Here is a 16,330-nt window from a genome sequence, read left to right as displayed (position 1 = left end):
TGAGGCAGAAGATTCATGATGAGTTGTAGCACAGCCTCATCTGAGCTTCAATAGTGAAATTGCCTAAAATGGATAAATAAATGAAATGCTATTTTATCACATGCAATAATACTTAGATACTTTCATGGTCAACATTAAATCATGTGTATGTACACACACACACACACACACACACACACACACACACACACACACAATAGATATGGCTCAGCGGTTTAGAGTACCTGCTGCTCTTTCAGAAGACCTGAATTTGCTTTTCAGCACACACAGTAGGTGGCTCATTGCTGCCAATAACTGTAGAGAATCTGGCATCCTCCTTTGGCTTCTAAGTGTACCTGCATGCACATATGCATGTGTCCCTGTGGACACGGACACACACACAATCTTAAAAAGTATATAGGGTATTAGAATCCCATAAATACATCAGAATGTTTAATTCAGTTGGGCAAGCTCACCAGATGTTTGTTTTCAAAGAGAAAAATGAGAAAACTAAGGCTAGACCAGAGCCTGATTGGGGAGGCAGGTTCTCTGGATCTGTGCATCCTTAGAGACCTCCTTTGGCAAAGAAAATTGTCATTCACGCTGGTTCTAAGAAGGCAGAATAAATCAACACAGCCAGAAAGAGTGGTGGGTGGGCCTCAACGGGGCAACACAATGTTCCAGAACAGTCCCTTACCCAGCCATGCTTAGGGAAATCGGTGAAAATGGCTGAAAGAAAGCACTCGTCATGTGTGACATATTACGTGCTAGCACACCTGCAAAGATTAGTTGCCTCGATGAAATATTCAAATTGTACTGTATTCCATTTTTCAGGATGAAATATACCTTTGCCTTAAAATATGGAGATGTGAGGATTTACCTGCGGTAAGGTTGGAACCCCACTGCTTACATTTCAGAATTCCTTCCAGTACAGTAACCGCTCTAATTTGTCTTTCTGCCCACCCTTAACAACACCCCTCCAACATGGGAACAGAGCAAGATCATTTGCAGAGCTCTGTGTGACGGCCTAGGCGCAGACTTCTTCTCATCGTGCCAATTTCGCCCATCTATTCAAGGTGAAGATAAATGGCACCCTGCTTTGCCAGGACAAGCTCACAAAGGGACGTGTCTATCCTGGATCAGGCTGCTGCTCTTCTCTGACAACCACCCAGACTGTAATTCCATGAGGACACAAAGCAGAAGCATTTAACGAAACAAAGTGATGTAGCTCCTTGTCAGAGCTGCCTGAGCCCACAGAGGCGGCAGGGTACACACGGCTCCGCAGCGTCCTAGTCCTAATGCACTCACACTAAGCCAGAAGCTCTATGACTGTTAATGTGCCCATTTCGGTGCTTCTCTATCTAACACAGAATCTGACCGCTCTTGGGACGGGCTTCAAGTGCTGGATTCAGGACTTAACGACTCTGATAAGATGAAGTGCAGGAAAGAGGTAGAAATGACCATTTTAATAGGTTCCCAGAGTGACGCATATATCCTCCATGCAGTGAGTCATTCGATTTGGAGTTTGCCCAACACCTACACAAAGATAATCATCAAAAATAATCACGGTGGGGGGGGGGAAGGCAAAATATAATGGTATTCTCAGAAGAGTTTGAGTTTCTTTATTAATCTACAGGGGTCGTGTCTTATACAGTAATACTAAATTTTTCAACTGCTTGTTCAGAATAGATTCTGGGATCTACTCTCACTATTTCTGAGTAAATCCAGGGTACAATGTGACACTTTAAATTTGTTCCGCATAATAACCTGAGTACCTTTTGACCACAGGGCTGACATGTACCCTATATGCACATACATACTTTTGTTATACAAAAATATGAAAAGATTTTGCCAACAGACAGTTGCTAAAAATGGAAGTGTTTTCTTTCCAGATAATTAAATAAAATTGCAATCCAAAACTCTAATAATTCTCTACAAATGGTTTTTGATATGAATATTACATGACTATGGTTGCCAGCACTGGTTCTGTCACCAAGAGCATTGAATTGTCCTCAATGAACATACTCCTTCCTAAGGAGGAAGAGTAAGATAGACATGAGATGATAGCCATATGTTTCTATGAGCAAGTGCTTGCCAACAGGAGCTTGATATAATTGTCTCCTGAAAGGCTCTGCTAATGCCTGACAAATACAGAGGCAGATGCTCACAGCCAACCATTGGACTGAGCATGGGGTCCCCAGTGGAGGAGCTAGAGAAAGGACCTAAGGAGCTGAAGGGGTTTGCAGCCCCATAGGAGGAACAACAATACAAACCAACCAGTACCCCAGAGCTTCCAGGGACCAAATCACCAACCAAGGAGTACACAAGGAGGGACCCATGGCTCCAGCTGCATATGTAGCAGAGGATGGCCTTGTCGGACATTAATGGGAGGAGAGGCCCTTGGTCCTTTGAAGGCTTGATGCCCCAGTGTAGGGGAATGCCAGGACAGGGAAGTGGGAGTGGATAGGCTGTTGAGCAGGGAGAGCATCATGGGCTTTTCCGAGGGGAAACGAGAAAAGAGGATAACATCTGAAATGTAAATAAAGAAAATATCTAATAAAAGTTAAAACAACAACAAATCAAAAAACAAACAAAAAAAAGTGAATACCCTAGACTAGCGATTTTTAATTGATTTACTATTAAAGCTCAAAGTACAAAGTTTAATTTCATATTGATTAGAATGGTTTTCATTCAAATTCAATGAAGGTATATTGAAGCTTATGATTTTCTTTCTATCTCTTTTCCCCCTTTTTGTTTCTGTTCTCATAAGCGTATGGTGAAATCGAATGAAAGCCACTGTGGTATGAGATTACAGCTGGAACATGTACTGGAATGGAGCACAAGAACTTCTCAGTTCTCTGGCAGGATGGGGAAGCCACTGCATGGCACAGTCACTCTGGGAGCAAACTCAAGAGCGTGCTAAGTGCTGCTTAAGGACTCTCTCATCAACAGATGGAAACAGACTCCAGCATGGCCAAGACTTTTAAAATTACAATAGTAACTCTTAGTCAAAGTTTTATATTTTTGGCTTTAGTTACTAATGGTCAACTGTTCGCAAAAATAGTAAATGGAAAATTCCAGAAACATTTCCTGAATTGTAATCCAAACTGTTCTGGTTTCTGAGGTGGAAAGCATCATCCATTCTCCTCCAAATTCACTGTATTCCTCCGCATTCTCCCGTGTGCCTCCATTCCTCCGCATTCTCCCGTGTGCCTCCGGCTTAATTTGCTAGATTATCAGTTGTGGCACCGCAGTACTATCGCCAAGAGTCCAACAATGCCATCAAACCCAGACTGGGGTAGGACATATATTTTATTTCATTATGATTTATTAATTTCTTACTGCATCTAATTCATAAACTAAATACCATGACTGGCGGGAAGGCACAGGGAAGACAAAGTTCACGTCCAATTCGGTGATATTTGGTGACTCCTGCCTCTACAGGGGCTGTTTGAATGCAGTCATTGTGGATGAAAGGCGCACTATTTTATCCTTAGCTCAAACAAGAAAGTATCAAAAAATAGGGCAGAGCTCTTTCTTTCACATTTATTTCCTTAATAATATTTTGGCATTTTCCATTTGTTCATTCCAATTTGAAGATGGAACTTAGATTCCTAAGACCTACCATTTTTTTTAAAAAAAATATCCTTCAATTCTCATCAAATGTAATATTAAAACACTCACATTGAATCAGTTTTGTTTAGCTCTAGTTATTATATTCCTTGCTGAGGCTCCTTTTTTTCCATAATAAATAAACTAAGTGCACATATTTATATACTTCTTTCTCATTAACATATCTTTGGTTATGAAGTCCCCATCAGAAAAAAAAAAGTTTTCATTATCCTATGTAACAACAGTTAAGTTGTTCTCAGAAATGGTTTACATACTTAATATTCCAATTATAAATGTATAAGCATCCCACATTCTGTCATGTTTCATATTATTAATCTCTGGAGGCTAGTTCAATCAACCTTCAGATGTAATATTTTAACAATGAAATATATATGGTAGCTCATTACTCCTTAAGGAAACAGACCTCATTCATTCAATGTTCCATTTGTTCATCAAAGGGAAAGCACACTTATTTCCTTTGTATTTCTCTCTTTTTTTATCTCTTTTCTTCATCCTAACTTTCATCATTTTGCCAATGCTGCCCAAAGATAATGAGCATGAGAATATAGGTAGCATCATGTGTGGTTTCAGAAAATGGAGAGAACCAGCTAAGGAGATTTAAAGGCAGCAACGATCTAGTTCTCCAATCTCCAAAGTCCTTACAATTGCTCCAAATCTCTGCAAAGTTTCCAACTAATCCTTCTAATCCTCCAGTAATTAAATCTGCATCTTCAAGTATTTCCAAGAAGTTACCACACCAAGGTACCCCATCGCAGAGACCACACTATCGGATTCTCATTTAGGCTGTGTGCTGTGGATAATTTCTTGAGATGGAAATATGAAAGTATCACATGTTTAGAATTCCAAATTTAGCTTCTTTGGTTCACATCTACGTTTATAAACTGAGTTTCTGGGGACTGCTGACTTTCTAGGATTTTAAGGATAAGGTATGCGAAAACTAGCACAGTTGGGTTGGTGGGTGTTCTAAAACACTAGACAAGTTTGCTGGTCTTCACTCTACATTAAGTTTGGCACAGATTTTCTCACTCTGTTCACTTTGACTTCACCCCTTCCTTTCACCTTGCATCTTCCTATGACTTCTTCATTATTCTAAAGCATGGGGACAACATGACAAAGCTAAGCTTGCCAGAGTGACAAGGACTGTAAATACAGCTATTTTCTTACATTTACATGTGGATAAGATGTTTCTCTGCATCATCATCATCATCATTATCTTATAGAGACTTTTTTTTTAATGTGCGTACAATGTCACTCCCTTTAGACTCACCAGAAGAGGGCATCAGATCCCATTACAGATGGTTGTGAGTCACAATGTGGTTGCTGGGGATTGAACTCAGGACCTGTGGAAGAGCAGTCAATGCTCTTACCTATTGGGCAATCTCTCCAGCCCCTAAAATTATTTTTAAAGGCTTGAGTTTTACAGCTAAAAAAAAATTAACTCATGAAGTACACTGTGCAGAAAAAGAAGTACAAAATAATTTTGATTTGTATCTTCAGCAATAGTTATAGATTCATAGGATATGTGAATCTGTACTGTTGTATAAAGATCATGAAGAGACACCCAGCTCTTCCAAAGCAAATGTACAGAAATGCTCTCCATTTGCTTTCGGAGGGATCTAATAAAATAACAAGCCACAGCCTATACAAACAGACATTAATATAGATTTTTAATCTATCATTTATGTATCTTGAGTTACATCATTTATCAAAATTATTGGAGCCTTTTGATTTCTTGTGGAATAGACTTCTACTGAGAAAGAAGTAGATTTGTACTTAAAACCCATGCTTGTGAGCTGTTATCTATGGTACTTGGCCACTACTTCAAAGGTTTAAAATCAGACATTAAACACGTAGCTATTTTAGCAGCTAATATAATTTCAGCTGAATCTCTTTTCTCTGTCCTAGTATGGACTGAAGGATAGGAGTCCAACTGAAGCAGCCTCCCCACCCCCATATTCAATAATAACATTCTTGCTACTGTTGCCAAACATTCCAGGAGGGCTCCTAAGGAGCTGCAGAATTATTTCAGTTCCACCTGTCTGCCCTCTGGTGGACATGCTAACGAGCAGTGCAACAGCCTCTCAAGACAGCTGGAGAGCGTGAGAATCCTCATTCACAAAGACATCATCTTCATATGCCCCTGAATGTTAAGTGCAGAAATAATTTTGATTATCTTCTAATAGGTATTCATTTATTAGCGGCATCGCTTTGTAGGGAAAAAAAAAGAAAGAAACCCTGTATCTATGACCCCTTTTTCTATCACTAGCACATCTACTAGGAAGGTCATTCGGATGTCAGATTCTTAAGAAACACTGGGCTCAGCTGTACAAAAGGAGGGTCGGTTTTGCTTTGAACAGGACTGTAGTTTTTATATTCAGAGGCTGAAGAGTAGATGATGTCATTCTGGAAATCTTAACCCTTAGTAAGATGAGAGAAAAATACAGGAGAGGTTAAAAAAAAATGTGGGAGAAAATTAATTCGTTTGACTTGGAGTTGGGAGATTTTGTTAAGTTCTCCCTGTGCTTCCTGGAAACAGCAGCATCAGCAGTGTCAATCAGCAGCAGCTGTCCCCACAAGCAAAGAAGAAGCACGGGAAGAATGGGAGGGAGCTCTCCCACACAGCGAAACAGCTGAGGAACAAAAACTCCAGCTGGGACCAAGATTAGCAACAAGTGGTGAAACGGTTGTTTCTGTTTTGCAAATTTCACTCAGCTACAAAGATGGAGGCAAACCAAACTTTGGAAACAGCAAGGGATCTCAAGTGGAGCCCAGTAGTGACTGTAACCTGCCATCCCATGAGCAGCCTGACTTAAGATATCAGTCCTTTCCCACTGTTTCCCCATCTCAGGAGCACCACCTATAAGTTAGCCATTCAACAAGCAGATTCAGCAAACTAACAAACAAGTGGCGTTTTCAAAATGTTCAGGATTCTCTGGCCAGCATTCACAATTGCTCAGCTGTCAAGGTAAAGGGCTCAAATATATGATGTGAAAATTACATTTTAACGAGGTGTCATGTGTGCTTAAAGTTCTTATTCATCACTACATAGCCAGAACTTCTGCAGGAGACAGGAATGCACTAATTAGCATATTATAAGGACAGGAGGTTCACCTAATCTGCATTGTTCAACTGTTGTGCACAGGCTGTGTGCTGTTGTTTAGATCCTGCTCCCTTCAAGCAAGTAGAGGAGCTCTTCATTTGCATAATCTAAATGGGTCTCTGAGAAAATGCAGATTGTATTTGGGAAGGAGGAGGAAGAAGAGAAGGGGGAGGAGAGGAGGGGGGAGGGTGATCTGGCCCGCAGCATCTGTCTTCAGCATTCTTTCCACAGCACATATTGTCCCATGCCTTTGTCACGCATGTTCCACAAGTAGACTTGTATATTGTAGCCATATTAAGTTTACGAAAATTTGAAGACAGGATTCTCTGCCTATTCCTATAACAAACTTGACTTTACTTCTGTGGGAAACTATTGTAAATTTGACAAGGGTTGCCCTACATTTTTATTTGGATAGTTTAGGAGGAAGCTGTTTGAGGCAAAGCAAATATCTTACTCCTCACTCCATTTCATTAATAAATATTGATTTTAGCACGAAATGGGTTGGGAAGAAAAACAGCAGAGACAGAGGGGAAAGGAGGAGAGGAGAGGGAAAGAGAGAAAGAGAGAGAGAAAAAGAACAGTGACCAAAAGTCAGCGACCTAAGACCCAAGACCAAAGACAAAACTCAAGTCTGGTAGGACATGTCATAGTTTAAGAAATATGATTCCCATATGAGCATCACTCAAGTCATCCATGAAATAATCAAGTGTTCTTGAAGATGGCTAATGTACAAGGTAGAAATATAGATATGTAAGGTAATGATGGATGTACACCACACATTGGTTTGATCTGATAGGATGTTGACACCATTAAAAATAGATTGTGAAGAAAATTCTAGATTTAATAGTCACAGATCTGCTACTCTGGGTAGATGGAATAGTTCTAGATCTGGCTCTCTGGACATTCACACCTACTTTAAACTCTACAGTGGCTGCTTATAAGTGTTTTTTTTTTTTTTTTTTTTTTTTTTAAACAGGTTACCACACACTGAACATCTGATTTTCACACAAAATGCATTTTTCAGTCGAGGACAACCTCCATCCTGGTGTAAACATAAGACAGTTTTCACTTTCTTTAAGTTGAAGGAATCCTCACAACTTGTCAACTACTGGAAATTTAGTCACAATAAAAAAAATTCTTTGAACAGCTGCCACCTTCTTCCATATTATAAGACCAGTGACTTCAATGTCTCTTAATTGCTTAAGCAGGAATGTGTATTAGGTGTTGATGTGCTTCAACGCATCTCTTTAACACATGCTAAACTTCTTTTAAAATTAAAATTTTAAATTATGTATTTAATGTGTATGCGTGTTTTGTCTGCATGTATGTCTGTCACCACGTGAATGTCTGGCCCCTACGGAAGCTAGAAAAGTTCTTGTATCCCTTGGAACTGTAGTTACAGATATAGTGCCCAAGTGGGTGCTGGGAATCAAACCTAGGTCCTCGGGAAGAGCAGCCAGTGCACTTAAGTGCTAAACACCTACCTCTCCAGACTCTAAACTTCTTCTGCACTAAGAAAATTGACAGCAGAGGGTGAGGAAGAGGGGGTGGGACTGGGAAGGGTGGCAAGATTTCAGAAAGTGCCAAGCAATAAATGTTCCAGGGAAACACCACAGAGGGCCACTCAGGGAGCGTATGCATAACATTTTTATTCTGTCTGTGCCTGAAAAAGCGAGTCTAGAAAATTTCATTTCATTCATGCATGCATTTCTGAAATCCTTCTGCAAATCACTGTGGAGCACCTACTGTTTATCAAGCAGTCAAGAAAGGCTGTAAATAAAAATGACTAAACAATATCCACAGGCAGATCTCATTGTGAATCCAAGTCTTATTAGCATCTCTCAAAAAAAAAAAAAGATTTACTTGGGGATTCTTCACACCGAGTTCCTTAATGTGAAACATATCACATTATTGATATTTTTTAAAGGGGATTTTTTTTTTGCAGATGTAATTGAATGCCAAACAGGAATACTAAATAGCAGCATCAGTGTGACTTTCTATTTATTTTCACAGTAATTTCATGCTGAAAAACCACACCAAGAGTGACAGTTTTGTATTTGATAAATGCCTAATAAATGATGAGAGGCTAACGTTCTGAAACTAATGTTTTCTGAGAAAAATGAAAAAAAAAACCCAAAAAACAAATATTAAACCTCTAAGCTTTTCTAAGAAGAATAAGTCTTAAATGTCTCCCCAAGACAAATGTCACTTACAGTCTAAAAATAAACCCTTGAATTAAGTTTTTGTAGGATTTAATTTAAAACTATTTTCTTCACACACATGTTGGTGAGAACAATGTTTCACCAAGGTTTCCTTTAAGAAAGAAAGCAAACATACTTGTCTGTCATGGAACCAAACTGGGAGACTCTTTATACTCTGGGAATTAAACTCTTGGGAATTAATTTACTGCCAGGAGATGAGGAAGGGATTAGAACAAAATGGTTCCCAAAGCACTTCTTAGACTAGCTCTGAGGAGCAAAGGTTGACTCTCTACTACTCCTAAACATGTTTCATAAAATAAACGCGCCAGAGAAGCTATTTCATGGTGGAAGACCAGGTACAAGTTGTAGAGTTCAAATCTGTGTTATGCAAAGTTACTGCAGCAAAACTATAAACGGTGGCTGATACAAAGAAAGCTTAACACAAAGAAAGATATATTTGAAGAGATTATTATAAAGATGTTTGAAAAGGTAGTGTCAGCTACAAATATTTACATCTGTCAATATAAATTATGGATAATAACTGGCATGTAGCAAAAAAGTTAAGCTTGCTAATGTATCTAATAAATGTATTGTCTAATTAAAGTTTAACAATATTCTACAATAAGCATGATTTTTCCTCTTCTAATGTTGCCAAAGTCAGGACTGAAATTATGCATATTCAGCTAAGGTGTCAGTGTAGAATTCAAGCCCAGGTCCTTAGAGTCTCATGCTCAGGTACAAAGGCCAAAGCTGCTTATGGGTAAGAATAGCTGAGTACATATATATGTACACACACACACATATATGTATATATATGTATATATATATGTGTATATATATGTATGTGTATATATATATATATATATATATATATATATAATTTTAGAGAGGTATATTTGCTTTGTATCTTCCCAAAGTAAATTTTGTGAGATGTAGAATAATTACATACAGGGGAAAATTTGAGAGTCCATTTTTTTTTTTTTTTTTTTTTTTGTCTAACAGGACACAGCTTAAATGAGAGAAAAACCACCTCAGCTGTATACCAGCAAACAGGAACTACAATTTTGGTCTACATTTTCCTCTTCCTCATCCCACCTTTTCTTCCTTCCTAAATTTCTGGCCATAAAATATTTCCTTTAAATTGAGATTTCTGTATACTGACACAAGAAGGCCCACAGCAATGGCAGTAAGCATTCACTACAGGCAGCTGCCTTGAAAAAACAAACGGTAGTGTAATTTACCCTGAAAAACACCCAGCTAAAGCTGTTTTTGTGGAAGAAGCTGAGCAGCTTCTATTAATGCTAATTGAAATCCTCATATCCACACATACCATGCATAAAATTTACTTCTACAGTTTTGCTTTCCACCTCGGCACTGCAGTAGGTCCAGTGCCAAAGGACCAGCTTTTTAACTGGAGTGTCCATGCATGCAAATTGATACTTTTTTGGTGATTATGTTGACAAATTCAATACAGGTGGAATCCCACTGTTTGCAAAACAGACAAAGTTTTGTAAGTGTGGTTATTCCAAACCATGAAAATTGAGTCTCTTTTTAAAAAAAAAATAATTAAGTTAAAACAAAATGTCTAATTTAAAAAATATTTTCACTGCAATAACAGAATATTAATGACTGTGACACTAGTGTAGGACCGCAACATAGCCATATGTTAAGTCCCACAAAAACCCAATTTAAATATAATATACATATGCTTCTGGGTGCAGACTAGGCTACTTTTGGCAAGTACCTAAATGGATGGAAGGAACAATGTTTGTTTCCAAGGATAACTTATAAAGTCTGGATGAACAATTGTGTTTGTTTGTTAAATTATAAGTAGCAATACTAATGAATTTTAGACTTATTCCAGATAAAAATAAGATCTTTTAGCTTAGCCAGTTAGTGGTGGTGTACACCTTTGGGAGGCAAAGGCAGGCGATATCCCAAGTTCAAGGCCAGCCTGGTACAGGGATAGAGAGAACCAATAGAAGCTGAGATGTGTTTATTCTTGAACTACAACATGACCAACTAAAGTTGATTTTTTGTTTTGTTTTGTTTTGTTTTGATTTGATTTTCACTAGAAGTTACTTCATGCCTCAGTGGAGTAAGAAAAAAGGATGCATTATCCATAAGCAGTGCTTTCACAGCAACAATACAGTTTTTCATTTAAGAAGATCGTAGAAATGATATACGGACTCCACACAATTCTCTAAATTACTGTGTGTGATTGGGTTCTCACTGGAGACATGCACCAAGTGTGAGAGCCTTGCCAGTGCATGCTGCAGCTAGTAATGTAGTCTAGGAGAGTTTGCATTTACTCTTTAAAGTGATGCTAGAACCTGTTACTAGACACACTGCAGACTTGGCCTTCTCTTTTGTAGCAAAAGTTAATTCAACATAATATAAGCACGACTAATTCTGGAAAGACATGACATCACGCTAGCTGAGCTTCCTAAAGATTTGAGAAAATGGTACCAAATTCATCATTTGCTTTGAGGAAGAGGTAGAAAGCCACTATTCATTTGTCTATTCAACAAAAGCCCATTGAGCCTTATTTCTATGTACACAATATATTAAATTAATGTCTGAAAAGAAATAATGATCAGATATATACATAATAAAAGGCTGAGTGAGGCATGTTTATTGGACGTAATGAATGTAGTTCTGTATGAATTATGTGTGTCTAATGAGGTAAGTTAGAGAGTGGAATGCTAGGCTCATAAGAATTCAGAAAATTAGAAATAGCAACAACTAAACTTTATCTTTTATCAAGACTGGGATTATCTGTGTAGTCTTGGCTATCCTAGAACTTGCTCTCTTTAGACCATGTTGGCCTCAAACTCAAAGAGAGGCCCATTGGACTTGCAAACTTTATATGCCCCAGTACAGGGGAACGCCAGGGCCAAAAAGGGGGAGTGGGTGGGTAGGGGAGTGGGGGTGGGTGGGTATGGGGGACTTTTGGTATAGCATTGGAAATGTAAATGAGCTAAATACCTAATAAAAAATGGAAAAAAAAAGACAAGCAAAAAAAAAAAAAAAAAAAAGAGATCCACTTGTTTCTGCCTACTGAGTTCTGGGATTAAAGGCATGTGTTACTACCACCTGGCAACAACTAAACTCTTAATGACTTTATTTTCATTCATTATATTACTACCAAAATTCAGTACACATTAACTTGGATAACAGTATTATGCCATGTTACAAAATTACACTTATTGATTGTTTTAAATTTATTTTTGAGATAAGATCTTATGGTGTGGCCTAGTCTCTCCTGGAATTCAACATTACTCAGCCTGGCCTTGAACTCTTGGCAATCATCTTGTCTCAGCCTCCCATGAGCCGAGTTTACAGGCATGAGCCACCATGCCCAACAAAACCTAATAATAGTAAAAATGAAAAGCATGAAGGATTCTTTTTATATTCATCGCTATATAATATTAAAAGTCAATAGTATGTTCCCGCAGGGGGAAGTATTCAAAAAAAATTGAACTTAAAGATTATTTCAGCTTAATCATGACAGTGTTTTCAAGTATTTACATTTATTCAAAGATTTGAATGATTGTATTTATGAGTTATTAAGTAGGTTTGCTGAGACACACGTACTTCTGAAGCATCCATACTTGCCCCAGGATAGGTTTTATGTATCATTCTTTGTGGGGTAGAGTTGTTCTTGTTCAGCTCCAGTAGCATTCTGGGGAGCTAACCTTTTTATATGATCCGAATGGAGAATAAAACACTCTTGAGAAGATTCCACAGTTAATGTGACAGGACAGATGCAATCTTAGCAGAAGCTGTATATAATTCATTACACACAGTAATAACTATGCGATAAAGGCAAGTATACCTCACAGAGCAGCTTGAGTTAGGAGAGAAGCCATGCAAAGGACAGAGTCCCTTCTCATGGCTCCACATTCTTAGAGAGCAAATAATTGCAACCAACCTTTTGAAAATGAAAAGAAAATGAATATTCTTTTTTAGATTTCCCCAGCCAGAAAACTGAATAAAATATTAAAATTCATATTACTGAGAAAAACAACAACAACAAAGAACCAAAAAAGAAAACCCGGTAGCTTTCTCAGAAAATTACAAAAAAAAAAAAAAAAAAAAAAAAAAAAAAAAAATCAAACTTACCTGATCTACTATCCAGAGGCCCGAAGTCCAAAGAGTATTTCACAACGTGGTAGTTATTCCACACATAGAGCAGATTGTCCCTGGGATTGTAATCCACAGCTGCTATGTACTGGTAAGAGTTGGGAAAGGGTACATCCACCAAGCTATCCTTGCTTTGGTCAGTGTTGTAAATGTAGTCAATCTTATTACCGGTGGCCTCGTTGTCATCATCCTCATATACAGATTTGACCACATACAGAATCCCACAAATCATGAATGCATTGGAAGCTGACCTTTTATCATAGGCAGTGTCCCATGTCCCCTCAATCCGTAGGGTGTAAGGGTTCAACTGGCTAATGACAATCTTGCCATTGTTCTGTTCTGTTGCATAGATTACCCATAATCCATTTTCATCCACTGCCAAGTCTATGTCGGACTTGCCACCCCATCGGTATGGGGAGGTGTCATGGTAATTAGCATTTGCTATGATTGCCTCTCCACTCTTTATCCTAGTCCTCAAATCAAACTTTACAATGTTCCTTGTCCGCTCCTTGTTGAAGAAGAGGGCACCATCGTATACTACAAATCCAGTGCCATCCACTCTGTGAGGGAGCTTGTAGGTAGTTGTTGGCCTTCCAGCAATGAAGTCATCTTTGGACGAATACTCTGTCAGGGTGTCAGTTCTGTAGGGAGTCCAGGGCATATAGTAAATCTTGTCAGAAGCCTGTAGAGGGTCCTTGCACCATGCCCCAGATTGGTGGTCAGATTCAAACAAGTGTTCACTCTGGTACACTCCTTTTAGCAGTCCAGGACAAAGAAAAACTGTCAGGAGGGAAACAGTTATAATAATAAATATATTAACTGAACCATTTTTTTATCTGTTCTTATTTTCAGCAAACAGAAGGCAACTCTAACAAGTGATACCCATCACCAATTATTTTGTGGCATAAGATTTTTTTTTCTATACAAAGCATCCTTCCACATTAATTTTGGATTTTTGCCTCTGAGCAATTTGGTGTCACTTGTTGGGAACAGTTAGCCTTTTTAGAATCAGCTGGACTTGCCTGGTTTTTACCTTTGCAAACACGTACTCTGATGCACGTCTGTAGTGAAGCATATGTCTATGACTTCTATAGACATATAACAAAATACCGAGTTCACACGTGATGCTTTTACTAGTTCACTGAAGAACTGTATGTATCTCGTTTGAGAATGATAATCCATTTGTTTCCACTCTGTTGAGATTGGCTGTTCAGTAGTTATTTAGCATTAAGGAACAGATAGCCCCCATTATTATTATTATTATAAAGGAAAAGATCTGCAACACAGGCCACTGAATCTTGTAGCAAAAAAAAAAAAAAAATTAAAAAAAATAAAGATCTCAAAGCTGCTGCAACACACAGAGAGCATGCAACCCATTCAATTAAGATGAGTGATGGATGGATACTGGAAAGAAAAAGAGAAAGGGAGAGAAAGAAAGGAAAGGAGGAAGGAGAAAGGAAGAAAAGGTGAAAGGTTACAGAAAAGAACCCAGGATCTAGATTTTAATCAGTTAAAAACGTCCTGTTAAGTACAGTATTACTGAAGCTTAAAAACATGTACCTTTTACTGTTACATGAGAAAAGCACTGGAAAACAAGATTACTTGCTATATTTTGCTGCTCATACTTCAGAAGGAAAATGGGCAGGAATCGTATGACTCTCTCTCTCTCTTTTTTTCTGTTTAGTATGATTCACTGGAGAACATTGTTAAATATGGCGGTAAGAACACTTGGCAGGTTCATCTGAAATGAAGGGGCTACAAAGCAACGTTTCCCAAAGGGTGGTTCTTGAAGCAGTTGTGCAACAGCTGAATGCTGCCCACAAAGAAAAAAAAAAAACAAAACAAAAAACCAAACCAAAACAAAAAAAACACGGGACTCGTAGCCCCATTCAATTATGACACGGGGACAGTAAATAAAACCGTGTCGGGGATTATAACAGCTTAAGCACATTGATGAATCTCTAAATCAGAAGTTAGGTGAGTGAACTCATTGCACAATTTGGTCCTGGGAGCCTTTCCACGGAGCCACCTTGGATGAGTGTGTTCTGCAGAACCTGCTCTGGGAAGCGTTGCTTGCATTTATTTGCAAGGCAAACACACTGAAAAAATAATCATGCAGCCTGCTGTTAGGTTTGAGATTATTAGAATTTTCCTGGGTGAAAAAAAAAAGTTAGGAGATCACAAAGAATTGAATGTTGACCTGCTTTTTAATGAACAAAGGATTATCCTTTTGTTGTTAGTTATTAGCTCCTTAGAGTAACTAGAAATACAGAACCCATGAAAAATAGTATGAGAGAAAGCTCAGCTATGCGTTAAGGATTCCTGAAATGAACGGATATTCCTAGGATACTCAAAGTTTTAATTTTAAAGTAATGAAATGTTTTTTTGTGGCAAAAGGTTGACCTTCAAAATCTGCAAAGATAGGGGCCATTATAAATTTATGATCAATAATAATATTGATGGCTATAAAACTTGGGGAGTTTCAGATGAGAGACTTTATTATAAATATATTACTCTTTGATTCAAAATTGTATATAGCGGTCATAAGTAAGACTGGGCCCTTGGTTAATAATAGCAGATGAGTTTACATGTGTTCACTGTGGTGTGGCCACAGTCACTTATGTCGTTTGGCATAACTAAGAAGAAAATCTTCTCCCCTTTCTCCAGTAGTTAAGAATTAATGTAGACGGAGGTGCACAGCAGAGCTAAGGGAAATTAAGAGAGACTGAGGAACAAATCTAAAGCAGTCATTATTAACCATGCCCACTGGATTTCTAACTACTAGTTTCAAATGAAGAGGAAAAAAATACAGTGTTGATGATCTCATTATATTAATAATCTGTGTTAGGATCAAAGGAGCAAACCAGGACTGGTCAGTAAAACAGATTAAAGTGAAGTTGAGCAGCAGAAGTAGTGAATAAATTTGCATAAAATAAGAATTAATAACATTATTGAACTAAAATGTTAAACTGTTAAATAACTTAGCCTATAAATAGTATATAATTTATGAAAGGTATTTAATTACCTTTTTGTTCCACTTCTATTGGAGAGAGAGAAGTAAAGAGAGAAAGAAGAAAAGAGAATAGATTAATGGTACGGTATTGGCCAAGTACTTTTAATTCACCTTTTCCAAACTGAAAATAAATAATTTACTGCAGTCATGCTTGCTTAATTGAACACTATGGTGTTTTTTATTTTTATTTTTATTTTTAACATTTCACGAAAACAAATACTTTCCAAATAAACATAAGGTTTAGAATCCAGCATAAAC

General features: G+C 37.9%; 1 protein-coding gene across 39 annotated transcripts in view; it reads right to left on the bottom strand.

The window, feature by feature from the left end:
• The window catches only part of Adgrl3 (adhesion G protein-coupled receptor L3), an 808,741-nt gene that overhangs the window by 302,003 nt on the left and 490,408 nt on the right, over positions 1 to 16,330 (bottom strand). For 31 of the 39 annotated variants that reach the window (XM_011249474.3, XM_017320921.2, XM_030254561.1 and 28 more), the window contains 2 exons: positions 16,085 to 16,099; positions 13,039 to 13,839 (listed from right to left, as the gene is read on the bottom strand). In XM_011249474.3, coding sequence (XP_011247776.1) covers positions 13,039 to 13,839; positions 16,085 to 16,099 — 816 coding nt within the window. The remainder of the gene's footprint in view (positions 1 to 13,038; positions 13,840 to 16,084; positions 16,100 to 16,330) is intronic. The other 8 variants (XM_011249457.3, XM_011249463.3, XM_011249458.3 and 5 more) reach the window with 1 other exon arrangement.

The sequence above is a fragment of the Mus musculus genome, chromosome 5, assembly GCF_000001635.26.
Source record: "Mus musculus strain C57BL/6J chromosome 5, GRCm38.p6 C57BL/6J".
Taxonomy (NCBI): Eukaryota; Metazoa; Chordata; class Mammalia; order Rodentia; family Muridae; genus Mus; species Mus musculus.
This window is presented reverse-complemented; position numbering and strand designations above follow the sequence as displayed.